Raw genomic sequence first — 19,043 nt, forward strand, 5'->3', positions numbered from 1 at the left:
CCAATGGCTGTGCCCTACACAGAAGCATCAGCCAATGGAGGAATCCCCTGGTGTATGTATAATGGTGTATGCACTGGATCCCCTGTGAGGTTACACCACGTTGCCACTGCTACAGCAAACATTTCACCCCACCACAAAGTCTTGCACATGTATGGGACTTTAGTGTGAGTGAACGAGAGAGGAGGCCGTACAAATCTGATCAAATCTCACCTCACCAGCTTCAAATGGTGGTCATACAAATATATAACGTACAGTGTGTGGACTAATTACATTTGTTCCCCTTAATAATAAGTACAACATTTAACAAACACATATTTGGCAAAGGAAATTAACTTAATTTTATTAAAATATCGAATCCAAGGACACAAAACACGTTTAACCTCCTGAAAGAGACATCAAAGACAAAAAAATACTAATTAGTTTCCAATCATTTAAGACAACCGCCACATGCCCAGCTCATGATAACCTTCCCATGGTGAGGACTGATAAGAATGTGTGTGTATCTACAGATCTATGAAGCCATATGTATACGGTTAGGAAATAACCATTGCTTTTGCTAGTGTGTGCAAATTCCATTTTACCGTCATCACTCATGCTCGCTGTCCGACAGGCTGATAGTTCTCCAAAATGACCCCCCAAAAAAAGACAATAAAAAAAGAAAAACAATTTCCCCATTTCTACACCATTATCCTTTAAGACAATGCAAAATAAACTACTATTGTGCAACTAAATGGACTACCTCCGACGGCTTTGTGATGACAAGAGGAGGTGAATTGTGCAGGATCTTAGTCCAGGCTTTGTTTCCTCTTAAGGCATCTTAGCTTTTCAATTCCTCTTCATCAGAAACCAGCGCGGTCAGACAGAAGGCTGTGCTTCACATCCCAGAACCCAAATCCAGAGAGAAACATCTGTCTTCCTCTTGCGTTTCCTTCAGTGTCCATTTATCATCGTCTTAGGTAGCTGCGCGTGCACTTATTTACAAATGTTACCAAATTGTCACCGTTGAGCCTCTGCATACTTCTTAATACGTGCAGCGATAATCAAGGGCACCATCTTAAGCCAGCTTCTTCATGTGTTCTTCCCACTGCAATCCATCTTCATTCAGATCCACTTCCTTCTCCTCTCTTACTCACATATTGTATTGATTAGACAGGGTTTATGTATGATTGTATGTACATTTGTAGGTTTACATTCGCATCTGTGTGTATAGCATTTGGGCATACTTAGCATTTGGACTCTTCTGGATATTTTGAAAGAGAAGGTGGATGGGGTAAGTGTAAGGAGAGGAGGCAGGGCTGTCTGAAACTCTAGAAATCAGGCAGTCTGGTGGAGGTCAGAGTACAGGCATTGATATCCTCAGTGTGAGAGGCTCTGTGCAGGGACGGTTCTGAGGCACTGCGGTTTATCTTAGGTAGGGCGTGCTGGAGAAGCTCAATGGAGGACAAAATCTATTAAAAAGAAGCATAACATGGAAAAGAACATTATTAAATATACAAAACAGTCTTTATCCCTCTAGAAGTCTTTAATTAGAGAGTACTTCACCTGTGGGAAGAGCGGCCTCTCATCCTTGGACTTCTTGATGCAGTCGGCCACCAACCTTTTCATGGCTTTGGGGCAGCTCTTGTAGAGCTTACTGAGGTCTGGGGACAGGTAGCCTCTTCCCACCATGAAGATAATCTGAGAGGGGGGGGGAGGGGGGGGGTCACAGACAGATCAGACTGAGGGAGTGTTTTGAACATGGATCCCATTTGAAAACGTTTAAGAGTTCAACTAATGATCCAAGTCAGTGCCACAACAGGAGGCACCTGATTACTCAGCAGATCGTCTCAGGGACAAGTTAAAAAAACACCCAGAGAGTAAAAAGTTGACAAGCATCTAAAACACGGGAGCTTTTGTTGAGGCATGAGTGCTTGATGCTGCTCAGATAATGGATGATAGGAGTACTCCATGTGCTTGCCAGTCAGAAGGGGATCATAACAGCACTTACGGGCACACTTTGTACAGAGACTTTATCCTATTTTGAATACAAACACAATAAACTGAACTGAACAAGCAGCCAGACACGATCCAGACTTGGTCTCGTGGCCTGCGGGAGGACGAAAAACCACAGACACTTATTTGCACTCCCATGCACCGCTTTTCAAACACACGGGCAGGGTTGTGTTACGGGGTCTAAAATTAGGCCAGTGGCTCCAGGAAGGCCGCCTCTGTTCCACGATGGGACTCAAGCCAGCTCCATAACCCCCCTGCAGACAGCGACCCAGTGTCTGTCCACCACCTTCTGGCCCGGGCTCACTGACTGACACTGGGACACAGGCGAGGACTAGAGCTTGACTGACTGTGGGTTGCAGCCCTGTTTTACATGACCAAACTTGTAAACCAACTTAAAAGTTTAGGCAAAAGTGTCTCAGCTATAGGAGCTTTTGTAACACTAAACTATTGCCACTTGACACACAATATGAAACGTGTAACTGATGAGACTTTACCTGATCTCTTGTTGCTATCAGGGAGTAAGGGAGCTCTCCCGTCAGGATTTCAAAGAGAACAATTCCATAGGAATAGACATCAGACTGGAAGCTGTAGGGGTTGTTATCCTGCATCCGGATAACCTCAGGAGCCTGTGGACACACAGTTAACACACATTTCTTTAGATTTGCTGTTGTGTCTCACATGACAAGAGTCTCAGAACAGTTGTCTTCATTGCTTCAGTGAAAGGAAGGCTGTGTTACTGACCATCCACAGAATGGACCCAGAGGGCTGCTCCACCTGATGCGAGCCGCTCCATCTGGCCTTCACTGTGGCCAGACCAAAGTCCCCGATTTTCACCGTGAGCCCTTCATGCAAGAAGATGTCTACACCGCTGTCAAGGAATCACAGCTGAAGCACACTGAGAAAAGCACACATCCTGACCACCATGAGGATTAACCTGTTACACCATTTCACTAAACTGTGTCTCAGGGCTTCTTAACATTTAACAACCTATTAATGTGTCATACCCACTTAACGGGAAGAGACTCAGCTAACTGACGATATGAACCATTTTTACCTAAAAAAAAACACAACTCTAACGCCAAGCCTGTGAATTAGCACTAAGCGAAAGAGTGCTAAAGCACTTGGCACATAACTCACGGTAGCAATATTTTATACTTCATGCAATCTACACAAACTATATATCATATAAAAGCTGAGATTCCAATGGTATAAGTATCATCACTGTGTGACCAAAACTCACGGCGGCATAAGGCAGGAAAGACAACACACAACTTCACTTTACGGGGCCAAAACGGCAAATACCTCTTACCTTTGCTGTTTTCTGATCAAAAGTTGTGTTCAAGGGCATTAAAACGCATATAAACGCTGCTGAAGGTTAATCCAATGTCTCTGTGTCCCTTTGAAATGATTACTGATAATCCATCATCACATTTGTGTCAATAAACGTACTTTTCATATAGAGTGTAAGAGAGCTTCCGGTTTTGGGCATGCTGGCTGAGCATCACTCTCATTCACCAATGGTAATTTTTAGATGGATTTAGGAACTTCCCCTCGATTCTATTGGCTCTAACGGTTCAAAAGAGGTGTCAATCACCAAAATCGACCGATGGAGTTTTCAGAGATATGGCAAATACACCCAAATGACCCTAGAGGTGTTTTTTTTTTCTAAACTTCTCTAAAAAAGGTCAAATGTCACTTGTTTTGCATCAATCTTGATACAGGGTACTTATTGTATGTTATAGTTTGGATTCCTAAAGCTTTTTGTCTACTATCGCATCATTCAAGGGTGGTTTTCACTATAAGTCATGGTTTTCTTTGGACAGAAACTATAATTAAATTTTTTTTACTATGTTCAATCTGAATTTACTTTAAAATAAAAACATCTATATTGATTCTGACTTTTCTACATCCAACTCACAGGTTTATCATTGCTTTGAGAGAAAAGATTATTAATTTTCCCCTTTTAGAAGTGAAGTTATAGTCATTTGTTCTGGGAATGTCATTTTCGAGGCTGAGACCTGAAAAACAGGTTAAAGTGCATGAAGTGCTTTTATCTTTCACACAAAGCACACACAGCTAATAGAAAGGATACTGTTGGACTTCATGTCACGATGAATGATGTTCTTTGCATGCAGATAGCTGAAAATTAGAGATTTTTTGTTATGATATTTTGGTTTCTTTTAATTTTGTAAATCAAAAAAGATCAATTTCTCAGGATTTACTCCATGCCCTGAGCCGTCTGCCTGGCGATGTCGATGAGCTGGATTATCTTGAAGTTGGTCTCCAGGACGTGAAGGTGTTTGTAGAGACTGCTGCCCTCACACCACTGGGTCACTATGGCCAGGTTGTCCTTCGTCATGTAGCCCATGAACAACAGGATGTTGACATGTCGTGTTTTCCTGTGAGGTAGAGAGGGAGAGGAAACAACGAATTGGAGATAACATAACATTTTGCGGTGACATTTTTAAACAGCTGAAAAACCTAGCTTTAAAAAGGGTTATTGTGTAAATGTATTGATGCATAACCTTTACCTCAGGACTGCCACTTCATTTCTGAATGCCTGAAACTGCTCCGGTGTTGGGTTGGTCACCTTTAATATCTTCACAGCTACATCACCTACAACAAAAAGACTCTGCTCAGATCCCCATGATCCCCAAGAATCCCCTGTGAGCCCATATGAAAATCCTTATGGGCACAGGTGAATCTTTTGTAATTGTTAAGTGTAGTATAGACAAGTAAAAGTGCAAGTTGTTACACCTGAAAGTGCCCTGCCCCATCTGAAATACATTCCTACCATGCCATTTCCCTTTGTACACGGTTCCAAATGAGCCAGAACCGATGCGGTTGTTCAGATAGACCTCGCTGGCCTCGATCTCCCAGTAGTAACTAGAGTCCCGCTTGTCCCGAGGCCTCTGGAGGAACAGAAATCAAGAAGGAGCAATTTATGTGAGACTCATAACCAATCAATCAAACCAGTTATCATCAGACACTGTTCTCCATAACTGGTCTGAAAGTATTTTCTATTTATATACAGCATATAAGCAGGAAATAAATGACTGCAGGATTGTTTTACTCCACTAGTGGAATGCAGCAAAGTACACTTCTTAAAAAACTACTTTGAAAGTGGTTTGATAGTAAATGTCATTAACTGCTTCGACACCGGCATACAAACAATGCATCGGACTTACAATTTTATTTTTCTCATGAGTGTTGAAGGACGGTGCCCTCTCTCGCTGGTTGGGGGCGGGGGCTTTGGACGGAGGCTGGGACCAGCCTGTGGGGCTCTGGCTGGGGGAACTACCCGCTTCAAGATTAGAGAAAAAAGTGATTAAGTATGGATCATCACCATCAAAATCATTTACTACTGAATCTACACAGAGGATGACATTTATATAGTGTTGGATATTTAAGATTTCATTAAATGGGATATAAGTGTCAAATGTTGACTCCTGTCCAATCCTCCTCCTTCATGCTTCTATCAGGCTCAACAAAAGGGAGCTAATATGGCCAATGATAAAATAAATAGGTGACACATTTGTTGATATGAATGAATGTAAAAGTTGTGTATTGATTAATTACAATGTGTCTGTAGAGCCTTTTTTCCTTGTTTGATGTTTAATCACATACAAATCCATCTTGTATTACCGTCCTACCACCTGTAGTGTTAAGCTATTTATTTACATCTATTAAATATTATTAATGCTTTGATGAGAAATGTCCCAATTTGGTGGGAAACAGAGCAGTCAAGAAACAGAACAAGTTTTGAATTATTACACTTGTTTCAAATGAATGCACAATCAAAAAGGGGGAGATTTGACAGTGTAAGGATGAAGTGTGATGCAACACAAAAAAGTACACACCACGAGAAAAGTAGAGCGGGTACTTACACGAGTCATGATCACGCATTGCATCCTAGAGGCAAAAAAAAAAGAATGGTGTCAGTAAACACAGTGAACAACATGCTGTGCAGTCACTCATGGTTTGACTTCCGTACTGAGATATGAATGCAGATAGTCTGTTTGCAATGCATGCAATTCAGACTGCACACAGACGCACCGCTTTCTAACCTTTTCTGGTCTCTCGGATGAGGCCTCAACAAAAGACTGGGAGAAGTGCACAATACCTACTTTCCTCTTCAGCCAGAACCTATGGCACCAGGAGCTGGGGGACGTGTTCAGGCAGTCTAGCTACTCCCCAGCAGGGTACACAATACAACAGGCAAGTGAAGACAGGGGGGGGGAAAGGGACAGAGTAAAGCAAAGTAAGGAAGGAGCGAGGAAAATAATAGTTCTCAGTTACTACCTGAACACAATATAGAGGAAATAAAGAGCTGATTATGCAAGAACATGAGTGAAAAATGCAGAAGCTAGACCTGCAGAGGGGGAAGTCAAGTGTGGCACATTTTAAAATAACATAAAAACAGGCTCAACGCTATTCAGGTGAATCACTTGACACAGATAAGAGGTAGAAAGAAGCAGATAGTTGGAATGCCTGAGATGTACGTAAGAGGGCAAGATCCCTCTCAGGCAGGAGATATTTTAGGAGTGGCTTCAACCTACAGGAGTACCCAAGAGGGTGGTGTGTAGTTACCTCAATCATGCTGCAGTCTACAGGCAGGGTAGTGCTAACCATGTGGACGTTGGGTGTGGAGGTGGAGCGCTGCCTCTGGGAGAGCCAGCCGCCTGCGGGCGTGCAAGGCGCGGTGTAGTTGAAGGCATGAGGGGTGGAATATCGGTGGGCCGAGCTGTAAAAGGTGGACAAGGACCAAATATTACCAGAGAACAGCTATTGTTCGTCTACGTCTCTTGTCACTGCTTCAAAATGCACATGCACCAATGACAGGAGAGCAAACAGTGAATTCTTTATAATCTGTACTGTGGTGGGTGTGGCGGTGGTTGATGCAGTGGCTTTCAGGTTTCGTTTGTTATTTTTCCCCAGTCAAGCATCATATGTTGAGGTTGTGTCGTCAACAAACTGCTACCACGCATGCATAATACTATGGGGGAAAAACACACTGCGGTGAAGTAGTTATTAGTAGTTTTACTTTGGCCTTCCCCATGTTTGGCTCACTTGACAAAGTAGAGCTATTTTGCCCTTGATGTTTGCCAATATCAGTATTGGCTCAGCTGAGTACAAAGCTCACTAGCCCAATATGTAAATCAGATAACAAACCAAATGTTAGTCTGACTTGAGATGTTCACTTCAAAAATGCACAAAACCTGATCCAGTTCAAATATCCAAAAACATATGAACAAGAGTGTTCCTGTTACTGGATTATTAACAGCTGGGCTCTAGCTGCTGTTTAAAATGGGGCGACGAAGAGTGAATGACGTATTTAATCATAGAGATCATATTAAATCACAATTACAACCATGCACTGCTCTCTCTTCAAGAACAATCCCCCTTCTGGCAGCCCAGGACTATGTTTCCAAAGAGCATTTGAGATCGCTCTGCATGGAACAACTTGATACTCTGCGAGCGCTAATTTGGCAGCTCAGAGTGCTTTTTAACCATTTGAAGTGCTGCTGAAACAACAGGCTCTTTTCACGCCTCTCATTACATCAGCTCTTAGACTGCTAAAACCTCAAAGCTGAGGACGTCATTAGAAATAGGATTTAATTCAATTCAGATTAGGTGCCTTACACATCACAATAAGACTGATTTGCAAAAAACAGGAAATGATCATGTTCACAGCTGCCTAAATACGCCATTGTTCCACACTTGGTTCTTTGTGAAGGTCCCCGTTTTGTTCATGTTGTGTACAAGGAAGCACTTGATGTGTTACATGTTCCCTATGTTAGACGTTGCGATATGCAGCAAAGTCGAAGAGGAAGACTGTGAGCAAGTAAACAATGCCGGGTTTGAAATACTTTCAAATGTTTTATGTGAAAGAAAATGCATTAGACTAATTTGGTAGAGCGATGATACACACAATGCGCTTTGGTAAGCAACACTGAATGTAGGGCTGCTCGATTATGGCAAAAATCATAATCTCGATTATTTGGGTCAATAATTGATATCACGATTATTAAAAACGATTATCCATTCACTTTGAAAACATCAATTTATTGGAGAAAATAAATTTGAAGAGCATGTTTTTAACAGTTGATTACCCTGAACTTTAAGTGTAATTCAACTGATTTTTTTTTTTTTTTTTTAATAAAAATAAAAATAATTTAAAAAAAAATCGTTTTATTTCGATTACGTTGTTTTCGTAATCGTTGCTAGCCATAATCGTAATTGCGATTAAACTATGATTAATTGAGCAGCCCTAACTGAATGCAAGCATACATTTGGTTTGTATACAAGGAAACCCATCTAAAAATAAGTACTGTCTCCTTTTTGCCCCTTTGACCGTAGAAGAGGTGGGCTCAAATCTGCAAAAATATTTTGTATGTAGTTTGTATTTGTGTGTGTAGGTTCTCTGTCTCCAAAAATGTCCTTTTATTTGTCCCTAAAAATGGGAAAAACTCCATCTTGAGGGCAAAGCTACAGTAGATTTGAGTATTTATCTTAACCACAATGAGTATGGGTTGTGGATCGATCAGAGATAAAAGTGTTGCCTGACCTTGGAAACCGTGTCAAGGATTCTCTCATTCGCCGGGACGTGAGCGAGGGCAGGGACGGGCCGCTGCTGTCGCCAGGTGTCGGACACAACCTGAAGATCGACAGCGATAAAGACCCTCAGTGCGTGGGAATGTGTCAGAGTTTAATCAAATAACAGCCGACTGCTAAAGAATACAATGGTTGGCAGGTGAAAGGCTTGATCTCGCCACTGTCAATGATATGGATCCTACAAATGATAACTATCAGTCCTGCAGCCTGCATGCAAAATAACACTAATAAGCTTCTACTCTCAGTGTGAGTACGCAAATCCATATATAGGAGCTAAATCAGGAGACCTGTAGTATCAGCAGAACATGCTTTCTCTTTTTTACCTCAACACTATTTCTCATGCACTATGAATCCAACCTCAGCTTTGATTAGATTCAAAATGTAAGTACATTATAAGCTTAAGCTAAAAGAAAGCGTGGCTCTACGATGGCAAGTATGTCTGTCAGTTGTATTTCTATAATAGATTCATCATAATGTAATGTTACAGAATGGGCTATTGAAGACACTTACAGGAGTTGTCTGATGTTACTCCAGTCCACACACATCGTGGGCACTTTGGTGCTGCAATGCTCATGGAATTTGTAGCCGCATGTTTGGCAGCGGAAACCGTTCAACAGAAACTTCTGGCAAATATCACAGAACGCTAGTTTCAGATATGTTTTCCGAACCTGAAAAATGACAAAGAAAATACACATGTATTACTTCAGCAGTGATACTCTGAACTGAATTAAGTGTAAGCTTAATGCAAATACTTCAGATACTCACAAAATTATGTGTTGTCAATGGAACATGGTCTAAAACCTCCACCTGTAGCTCTTCTCCAATCAGGGAGGAGGAATCGGTGTGCCAATCCATTCGTAATTTTTTACTGTAAAAAAGAACAAACTTTACATGAGGGGATATCAAAGCAAGAAAAATAACAGTAACAGGAAATATTGTGTTTAGTTCAATTTCTGATGTTTCAAACAGTCCTGAGCTCACCTCCTCTCTCCTGGCTGCAGCCTGAAGACAGCGCAGCACTGAGGCTGCAGACCTCGCACCTTTAGTGCTTTAATCAGGCAATTGTACAAAGTCATACCTGGTCGCACGTTTACCTGAGGGGAGAAAAAAAAAGGTTAACCCTTCCATATTCTTCTAAGTAACTGTACATCAGTATTTCATCAGCCTTGTATGCCATCTTCTTCCAGCAGGAAAAAGCGACTCACCACGGTGCGCTGCTGGTTCGGGAGGTAGACACGAATAGTGCTGCTAGTCTTGGAGTCTGGGATCTTGCTGTCGTCCGAGGAGCGGCGCTGGTAGGGAAAGCCCTGGACCATGGTGGGGGAAAGGCACGGGCCCTCAAACGCTGAGTCCTTCATTCCGAAGCCGTTGCTCAGGGTCTTCCACGCTCCCTGAAGGTGCTCCATTAGTAAAGCCAAATGCACTCAATGGTCTGAAAAAAAAGAAAACCGCACACAGTATAAGCAGTGCAAGGGCTTCAAAGCAAAGTCTAATCAATATTACAGTAGTTCTCTTACTTCTTTGGGAGGATATTGGTGGTGTGCAGACTCAGTGTTGAAGTGTAAAAGAGTAGTCTGCAGATTTAAATAGAGGGTAAATGATTTTCCACCATGAAAAAAAGTATTTAAGTTAAATTTGCCAGACAATCTTTCGGAGGATGTACAAATGTTTAAATGCATAGTCTCAACCTAAATCTATCTCTAGAATATCAAATATGTAGCTTCAATTGTGGCATTTTTTTTACCACTGAAAAAGCAGCTGTGGTATCACTGACAGAAAAATGTGACAGAACAGAGATGTGTTAATGTATCGAGAACTTGTTTGATCTAATCTCAGATGCAATCAAACCTCTCATAGGACAATGCGATTCAAGCGTTTCACTGGCTTATATCTGTAGCTTAGTAGCAAACCCTATCAGAAACGTGAGAGAAAAGTCAAGCGATTGTGTCAGTCGGACCAGTTTATTGTTCCAATGTGCTTATTAAACTCTCAACCCTAAACTATATCACACTATAGTAGTAGTTTAAGGAATACCACATGTGCTTTTTTTAGGATTAAACTAGCCATTGTCCTTTCCCTTTCATTGTAGGTGGAGCAGCAGAGCTATGTAGACAAACTAATCCACTCAGACCAGGAGAATCTCAGGCCACCACAGAGGTCAGTCGTGTTATTTACAGTATATGCTTTCAACAGACTCTTTCTTTCTGCATGGTCAGGCAGCAAAAGAAGACTAAAACGTAACAGTTTGGATCATACAAGTTTCACACATTAGGACTATTATACAAAGAGATAAAGGGAAGGAATAACTTAAAACTGGTTAACTAAACAAAGAAATATGTGCTTCTTCCAAACCAATTTGTTCTTTGTCAACTACTCAGTGACTTGAAGAAAAAAACTAATTAAGTTGGACCTACCCTTCCTCAAACAAATGTGATCCCTCTTTCACTTTGATTTCAATACAAAGAGTTAGTTCAACTTGTATATCCAGAAGTGTCACTGATTCTTGGTCTTCGTTTTAATTGTGTATACTTTTACTCAGCAAAACTCCTAATTATCTCTGGTGTGTCCCAAACAAAGACCTGTTAACACTGAGGAGATGATTTACTGCAGTTAGTGGTTACCTGTCACAGCAGACATACCAATGTTTCAGAAAGTCAAGAACTTGGAAGACTGTAATTCTTCCACTCTTCCTAACATGATACAGGAATCGTGTTCAAAGCAAGCACTGTGATTCATCCATAAAAATGTGTATCAACAGTAAATGTGAAGTCCAGACTTTACTACTCTCTGCTTAGATCTGTTCTACATAACAGGTCAGTCTACATAGCGCAGTCAGCTATAAATTACCAGCACAATGGTTTCATCCACAGCAGAGTTTCAATGACTTCGCTTAAGTCTTTAAAGTCATAGGTAAGATCAATGTCAGCACATCTTGGGCAATGGTGCAAAGTAACTAAGTACATTTACTCAAGTAATGGAGTCAAGACACTTTTGAGAGACTTGCACTTTACCTGAGTATTACTTTTGTGTTGCTACTTTGTATCTGCCCCACTACAGATCCGAGGTAAATAGTGTACTTTTACTCTATTTACTTATACACTACATGTATTTAATACATGTAGTTACTTTGCAGATTTTGATTAATGATGTGAAATATAAACAACCATTAAAAATGAGTAAATTCACAAGCTACCCTACAGTATAAAAAGTCAACTTCACCCTTACCAGCTTTGATAAACACAATAATTATAACCAACACATGTTATATATCAATCTGGAAAAGGCCAATCTGCATAATGAGTACTTTTACTTCTGGTACATTTTGATGCGAACACTTTTGTACTTTTACTTGAGTAACATTTTGAATGTAGGACTTTTACTTGAAACAGAGTTTTCCTACACTGTGGTAGTTCTACTTTTACTGAAGTACAATATCTGAGTACTTCTTCCACATCTGATTTCAGGAGAGTTGTGTAGAGAGGCTCGCTAAAGTGACTTTTGAACGGCTTCAATTGAGTTCCAATAAATCCAAACTTACTAAACATACTAGTAAACTACGCCTACCACTGAAAGGCGTGCATGATTTAGGCTACATAACCACAGAAGCTATTAGTAGCTACGTGTGTTTTTATAAGGCCTGGTAGATCCAGTTATTGCTGTGAAATTGCCTGAAGGCCCTCAGCGGCAAACTCTATCGTTAAACTTCACTGCACATTCACCCTCCATTCAAATTTCACTTGTTCAAGCGATGCATGTCGTGGTCATGTGTCCGAAGGAGAAGCAGTTTTACAGTTGTAGTTAACATTTCAAACCCAATTCAAAAGAGTAGCCATGCTAAGAGCCAGTAGCCTGTGTGTGCTTACCAAGAGAAGTTAGAAAAGTTGTGCTCCGCCATAACTTCAGGAAAAAGTGGCGTCGGTGACATCATCATATTTGCAACGCATTCAAAGAAAAGGGAAAAAGTCGAACTTCTTAAAACCGTAAAGTTGTATCAAATAACCTTGTATCCGGTAAATGTTGCAATATTGTTGGACGTGAAGGTCATAGGCTTGTCGCTTTTACGAGCCACAAAATATAATAAGAGGAAAAGTTTTATATCCCAGTCGTGATACAAGCGAAAAAATCCGTCGGACCCTCAAAGTGACACGACGAGGGATACTGTTAAAGTCCCGTGAAGCACTTTCAAATTAAAACTCCCATTAGTTGCTCGGCACGTCCTTGCTTTTCAATCAATATTTACGTTGTTCAGGAGAAGGTGAAAAGGTTTGAGTTGGTGTCGTGCGTCCGTCTGACGCCAGTGATTGAAACAGGACCTTGCAGTCATAACAAGAGTTGCAAGCATCCCTCACACTGCGCAACTATAGCACAATTTAATCCCTCCCACTTTGTTCAAACCGCTGTTTTGGTTATTAAAAATGAACTGCATATTTTTATAGTATTAGGGTCTTTATACAAGGTCAGACTATACATAATATACTATAGTTAAAGTCATATTGGATAGCCACTACGTTGCAAATGAGCTCCTAGTGTCTTTTTGTTGTTGTTGTGGGTTTTTTGCAAAGGCTAATGCATGTGAAACAATAATATAGTTTTTCGTGCACTTTTGTTAAAATACAAGTTGCAACAGTATCTTTTGAAAAGCAAAAAATCTAACCACTACCGGTTTGGAGTAAGGGAGTAATCCATTATTAACTTCAAGTGCACCACCATCTGGATACAAAGGGACAGTGCAGCGTTTCCTTGGATTTCTTTGGAGCCTTCCTGAAATTCATGACAGTCATGCTACATTTTACATATCTGGTCAAAAAGACAATAAAGAGTCCATTTGAAGTATGGCATGTAGGCTATAGAAAAGTATTCAATCTAGTTTTAAAGGTGAATACATATTTTTTTAATTGATAAAGGTTCATCATTCTTTAATTTGTTGGATATGAATGGCTTAATAAATTAAAACATCATCATCATCAGCTTTATTTAAAGAGACTCTTGGTCCATTATTAAAAGACATACAACACTAAAAAAACAAACAGACTTTAAACTACAGCTTTTGTTAGCCAATGACATATCAAACCCAGAAACACTAACATTTTTAAACCGTACCCTTTACACTCACCATGTGTTCATCATCTCCGTAGCATCCCGGTGTGGGTCCCCTGAGGTACCCGGATTACAGATGGATCATAGGTCCTTTCAGCCAGATGGAGTTGACATCTGAGAATAAAACAGCCTTATCAACATCCTGGTAAATATGTCTTAGGTTTCAGCATACATTGTTTCCATAAAGCAGCAGCAGACTCCAGAAATCCAAATCACAAACCCATGTTAAATTGTATCCTCCTTACAATGTACTACTTTTCTAAAAAAATTCAATTTTCTAACAGATGTTCCATCTGACAAATAACAGAAATGCCAAACACTGTTTCGGTGAAGATGAGGGCAGGGCTTTGTCATTGAGCGTTTTAAGGTACTCCACCCCACATTCAACAGTATTACTGTATTTCAGTCATTGCTGGATATTATGGTAAAACATCTCTTATTACATTTAAAATGATGCCACAAAGGATGTGATATTTGCCCTTCTTTGTGTTTAATGTTGTGAGCTGCAGAATAAAGACCACAGAAAATAATAATTGCTATGACAAAGCTTTACAGTGAAAGCCACCTTAAGACTGAGCTGAATGCATCTTTCCCACTTATTGATCTGACTGAGCACTCAGGCAGTTAGCTGAGATGCTTGCTGCTCCCATGGATTGTTATCTCTATCAGCTCACTTGTATTCAAAATATGATGCAATCAGGACTCCTTGGACTTTCATTTAGTAACTCTGATATAGACCCTTCTTGTTTGAGACACAAATAAGCTGTTTGGTATACAATATAGTTTAAGATCTACTTCGATTTAATTCTGTTTTTTTCAATTAATTACACTTTGGGAGAAGTGAAGTAATCAAAGAATGTTTTTCATAGACATCTTATTATTTCCTTTATTATTAACACACATAACAGTGGCAGTGTTTATTTAGAATCAGATAGACTGGTTATTGCACTAATTCTGTATTTTAAAAAAGAAGCTTCTTTTGACACATGTCCAGGTACTGTCATTTAATTAATTACTTAACTTTTCATATTTTCTGAAACTATTATGAATGATTATATTATCAATATTATTATTTAAATGATTAGTAGTCGTTGTTTTTGTATAAGTAGTAGTGCCAGTTTTCCTATAAGTATATTGCTTATAATAAGGCTTTAACATTCCTCAATGTTTTAAGAAGTTGGAAAAACAAGACCAGTCAGTTTAGGGAAAGGGGACCATTCTGTATCCGCGATTGGCTGATTCATAGAGGCGGTGTCCAGACTTCCTCGTGTTTGATTGGTTTCTTTCAGAGTATGTGACCAATGAGAGTGCCGATTTCTACTGGATACTGTGAATGACAATTCAGGAACTCCTGTTCGCACCGCATGTAGCGCAAAGAAGGAGGCGTAAACACTGACAGAGCTAAGGTAGCCAGCGAGGTAAGCAATAAAACAGCACTACAAATGATTCAATCAACGTAAATGATATTCGTGTAGATTTGAAAAACGACACCGTGTCAAAATGAAGAATTGCAGGGAAATCGGACGTTTAGTCCGGTTTCTTTTGTAAAAACGCACGGGTTTTGTTTGGTTTGAATAACTGCATCGGGTTCTCGCTCCGGCCTGCTAACGTTAGCTCCTAACAACGACTTTGGTGTGTGCGCCCGGCGCGGGAAATGTAGTTTTTATGATGTATTTACTTTAATATCCATCGGAAACAATATACGGCAAATCTATTTTGCAATAGGGGTCGACCCGCGTCTTTCTTACTGTGCAAATAAGCTTGGTCGTCGACTGAACCGTGCTTCTTGGTCGTGGTCGTGAGGTGGTCTGTGCTAACATGTGCTAACCAGCAGCCGCACCACTGTCTCGCGAGTAACGTTACGCAGAAAAGTCAACGTGACTAGGCCAGCGTTAGCGTAGCTTCAACCTTTGGCATTTGATTCAGTTTCAGCCAGGAATCACGGTCAATACAGTCTTAAAAGTTATTTTTTACGCAGAATTAGCCTTCGAGTTTGCTAATTTAACAGATGCTCATCACAACACGATGGGATGGGACTGCCCTCTGGTGCTAGCATTCTAATTTAGCACGCAACCCACGACATGCTTTCATGGCCGTTTCTGTAACGTTAGTAGTCTGGCGTGTAAAACCGTGTTACAATACATCGAAAATAATCTTAACTAAAACAACTCTGTATTACGAATGAAACGAGCCTTGATGATGCTACAGGAAAAACATATTTCATTTACTATTTAGTGAATTAGTATTATGTAAGACACGAGTTGAGGCCCTTGGGGCATATGAGTGACCATTATACAAAATTAAAGCAACAAGTTCACCTTTGCAATCTTATTCAAAGGTGATTTTAAATGCCATCGACCACATTTTTTTTTTCAAACAAAATCATAATTTGCATACTCATTAGGATTAGCTTGATTACTCATTAACTCACATTCTTCCCGACTTCATGTCTTTAGCACCGTCAGCAAACAGAAGTTTGGCTTATGGCGATCCCAACATAATTCCATTGAGAAAATCATGTAAGTTAGCTTAGTAGTTAACTTAGTTGTAGTTTGACGGGCAATTATGATAGACACCAGCTGAATAATGTACTTTACCCCCTTTTGTATCATCATAGATTAGATCCCCCTGTTAGTCATTATGGTAGTCTGACTCCTGCAGACCTTGTGTGTAAGTTGTGTAGTATCATGTGACTTCGGAACAAAATGTATGTCAACAATCATTGTACTCTGAAACTATTTGTAAAATGATAAACATCAGATACTTATTTGCAAAGAAATTAGACATTTATAAACCTGCACCAGCATGGTTTTTCCAAATGTGTGAATAAGGACATTCTTGAAGACATGACACATGTCTATACTAGCTGCCCCTTTAACCCCCCCCCCCCCCCATATAATCAGCAACAGCTGTCAATGTACAGTTTCTATAGCTTTTAATAGTTGTAATATGTATTGACAAACAAGTTTCCAAGCTACATATGACATAGCTAAATATCTGTTTGTAAGTTGTTGAAAAAGATTTTGCCACTAATGACTAGAGTAATGTGCCAGTTAATGGTTTCAGGGATCAACAGCATACTAATCAGCCTAATTTTAAAATGAGGGGTCATCTTCTAAGCTTCATTGAGGCAAAAATGCATTCATATCCCCCTTATATATCCTACCAATTATTTCCTGTCAAAAGCTAATATGTCATGTGCAATAGTGTTACGGTGTAGACTGTGTGAATTCAAAGGTGCTAGTAAATGTATTTCCACACTGAATTTGGATCACTAATGGCATGTTTTTGTTTAGGTAATGGACATGAGCAACAGCAACGATTGCTACCAGTGTGGCCGCTCCGGGCACTGGGCCAAGCATTGCCCCACTGGTCAAAGTGGTGGCGGTGGTGGTGGTGGCGGCGGCGGCGGCGGTGGTGGTGGTGGTGGCGGCGGCGTCGAAGGTGGTCGTGGCGGCGGTGGCACACGTGGACGTGGCGGAAGTGGCGGCAGGGGTCGAGGACGAGGCAAGGGTACTATCTAATATCTAGGCCACACCTAGTATAGGATCATTATCACTCTAACCCATATTATTTTGCACTAAAGACATGTTATTCACCTACGGCTGTTTTGTGGGGTTATGGTTTTTGTACAGCATTCCCAATGAAACACTCATTTGTGGACAACCCTTTGGGGAATTCAAGCAATAAATGTAAACATTGTCTTTTTTTCATCTTTGTATACCAAACTGTCTTTCATTACAGAGATGTTCTGTTATCGGTGTGGAGACCAGGGACACATGGCCAGGGACTGTGACCAAACTGAGGATGGTGTGCATTGCAGTTCTAAATTCTTCCATTTCAGTTCTAGTTGGTTGGTTTGAAGTGGTGTTCTCTTACACCACAGTCACCGAAGTTATAACAATATTGATTACCACGCTTCACACAACAGTAAAGTATCCATACAACTTAACCTTTTTATATAGGACAAAACTTTTCTTGAAACGGTAATGGATTTGTAAATAAACTATTTCTCCCCCCCCCCCCTTTCAGCTTGCTACAACTGCCACAGGAGTGGCCACATTTCCCGGGATTGCAAGGAGCCCAAAAAGGAGAGGGAGCAGCTGTGCTACAACTGCAACAAACCAGGCCACATGGCCCGTGACTGTGAGCATGCCAACGACCAGAAGTGCTACTCCTGCGGTGGGTTTGGTCACATCCAGAAACTTTGTGATAAAGTGAAATGTTACAGGTGAGTTAAGTCCAGACTTCTTTAGTTACTTAAGTTTACTCTAAAATAAGTTGTCCTAATTGAATAAGCTAACGATTTGTGTCACTTCTAGGTGTGGCGACATTGGCCACGTTGCTGTGCATTGCAGTAAAGCCAGTGAGACTAACTGCTACAACTGCGGAAAGGCGGGCCACCTGGCAAAAGATTGCCCCGAAGAAAACTGCGCATAATCAGTGCCCTCTGTTGCCCCTCCTTTTTTCAGATTGATGGTTGGTTGTATTATTTTCTCTGAATCCTCTTCACTGGCCAAAGCTTGGCTAACAGAGGCTAGTCCCAGGCCAGTGAGCCTCTCGACATGTAATACAATGAAAGGGGTGAAAAAAATCTTTCTGCATTCAATACAAAAATGTTTTAGTTCGGTAGCGGTGTAATGTATAATGCTTTGTAAAAGAACCCCCTTTCCAAGCCACTGGTTATCAGAGATGAATAAATGGGACTAAACATATGAGAATCTATAGGACCTTTGAGCTTGTGAAAGTAAGCCTCAGTAATATGAGATAGAAGAAGGGAGTAAATGGAAACTGAACTTCCATGTAAGGTTATTTTGGTTTGTTTTAGTGGGATTTGAGTTGGCCAAGAGGGTAATGACATGGAAACTGTTCATAACATGATGCATTTCAGCCCTTCAAGCAGCTAAGCGGGCGATAACAAACTACATGTTATATTGCTACGATATAAACATTTTGGAGGTATTAAAAGAAACGTGTTCTTTTATAGAAAATCTGTTTACAATTTCAATATCACTTGGTAGTCCAAGGTAGACTTTTCCTTTATAAATGGCTTTGGAATTTTTTTTTTTTACCTTGGCAAAATTTAACAACATGAACAGTTGTAAGTAAGAACAGCAGAATTAGGAGTTATTTGGGAATGAAAAAATGTTTTCACAGAAATCAAAATGTTATTTTTGTACAATATCACTTAGACTACTGTATAAATACCATTTGCTTGTACTCAGTTTTTAAGTCGGAAGGAAAGTGCAACTGAAGTCCTAGAAAATAGAAATGTAATTTTAAACTATCAATAAAGCTGGAGGAGCACGGGGAGGTCTTGTCTGACTACTTGATTTCAA

The 19,043-nt window shown here is 40.4% G+C and overlaps 2 protein-coding genes across 8 annotated transcripts; one reads left to right on the plus strand and one right to left on the minus strand.

Annotated features, from left to right (window-relative positions):
* Positions 1–314: 314 nt before the first annotated feature.
* On the minus strand, positions 315–12,950 carry raf1a (Raf-1 proto-oncogene, serine/threonine kinase a). 5 transcript variants are annotated; one of them, XM_079678872.1, is made up of 19 exons: positions 12,471–12,950; positions 10,125–10,181; positions 9,813–10,039; positions 9,589–9,701; positions 9,373–9,475; positions 9,118–9,275; positions 8,561–8,650; positions 6,583–6,736; positions 6,120–6,179; positions 5,880–5,904; positions 5,181–5,296; positions 4,787–4,904; positions 4,524–4,608; positions 4,215–4,391; positions 4,085–4,131; positions 2,734–2,852; positions 2,487–2,618; positions 1,543–1,677; positions 315–1,448 (listed from the first exon to the last, which is right to left on the minus strand). In XM_079678872.1, the coding sequence occupies exons 3-19, from the start codon at positions 10,011–10,013 to the stop codon at positions 1,308–1,310; spliced, it is 1,974 nt and encodes a 657-aa protein (XP_079534998.1). In that variant the 5' UTR covers positions 10,014–10,039; positions 10,125–10,181; positions 12,471–12,950; the 3' UTR covers positions 315–1,307. The 5 variants fall into 5 exon arrangements, with proteins under 5 accessions (XP_079534998.1, XP_079534996.1, XP_079534997.1 ...); XM_079678870.1 differs by having other exon boundaries at positions 6,060–6,179; XM_079678871.1 differs by lacking the exon at positions 10,125–10,181 and having other exon boundaries at positions 6,060–6,179.
* A 2,038-nt stretch (positions 12,951–14,988) lies between these two features.
* cnbpa (CCHC-type zinc finger, nucleic acid binding protein a) lies at positions 14,989–19,017 on the plus strand. Of its 3 annotated transcripts, none has more exons than XM_079678911.1 (5): positions 14,989–15,122; positions 17,001–17,217; positions 17,449–17,514; positions 17,737–17,935; positions 18,063–19,017. In XM_079678911.1, exons 2-5 carry the CDS (start codon positions 17,004–17,006, stop codon positions 18,142–18,144), a joined length of 561 nt encoding a protein of 186 aa, XP_079535037.1. In that variant the 5' UTR covers positions 14,989–15,122; positions 17,001–17,003; the 3' UTR covers positions 18,145–19,017. The 3 variants fall into 3 exon arrangements, with proteins under 3 accessions (XP_079535037.1, XP_079535036.1, XP_079535035.1); XM_079678910.1 differs by having other exon boundaries at positions 14,996–15,122; positions 17,001–17,211; positions 18,027–19,017; XM_079678909.1 differs by having other exon boundaries at positions 14,997–15,122; positions 18,027–19,017.
* Positions 19,018–19,043: the final 26 nt, after the last annotated feature.

The sequence above is a fragment of the Notothenia rossii genome, assembly GCF_949606895.1.
Source record: "Notothenia rossii genome assembly, chromosome: 4".
In the NCBI taxonomy this organism is placed as follows: domain Eukaryota; kingdom Metazoa; phylum Chordata; class Actinopteri; order Perciformes; family Nototheniidae; genus Notothenia; species Notothenia rossii.

Coding starts and splice junctions, on each gene's coding strand:
- raf1a (XM_079678871.1), bottom strand. CDS start 10,013: ATGGAGCACCTTCAGGGAGCGTGGAAGACCCTGAGCAACGGCTTCGGA. Junction 9,476..9,588: donor CTGCAGCCAGGAGAGAGGAG/GTGAGCTCAGGA, acceptor TCTTTTTTACAG/TAAAAAATTACGAATGGATT. Junction 5,297..5,879: donor AATGCGTGATCATGACTCGT/GTAAGTACCCGC, acceptor CTAATCTTGAAG/CGGGTAGTTCCCCCAGCCAG.
- cnbpa (XM_079678909.1), top strand. CDS start 17,004: ATGGACATGAGCAACAGCAACGATTGCTACCAGTGTGGCCGCTCCGGG. Junction 17,218..17,448: donor GGGTCGAGGACGAGGCAAGG/GTACTATCTAAT, acceptor CTTTCATTACAG/AGATGTTCTGTTATCGGTGT. Junction 17,515..17,736: donor CTGTGACCAAACTGAGGATG/GTGTGCATTGCA, acceptor CCCCCCTTTCAG/CTTGCTACAACTGCCACAGG.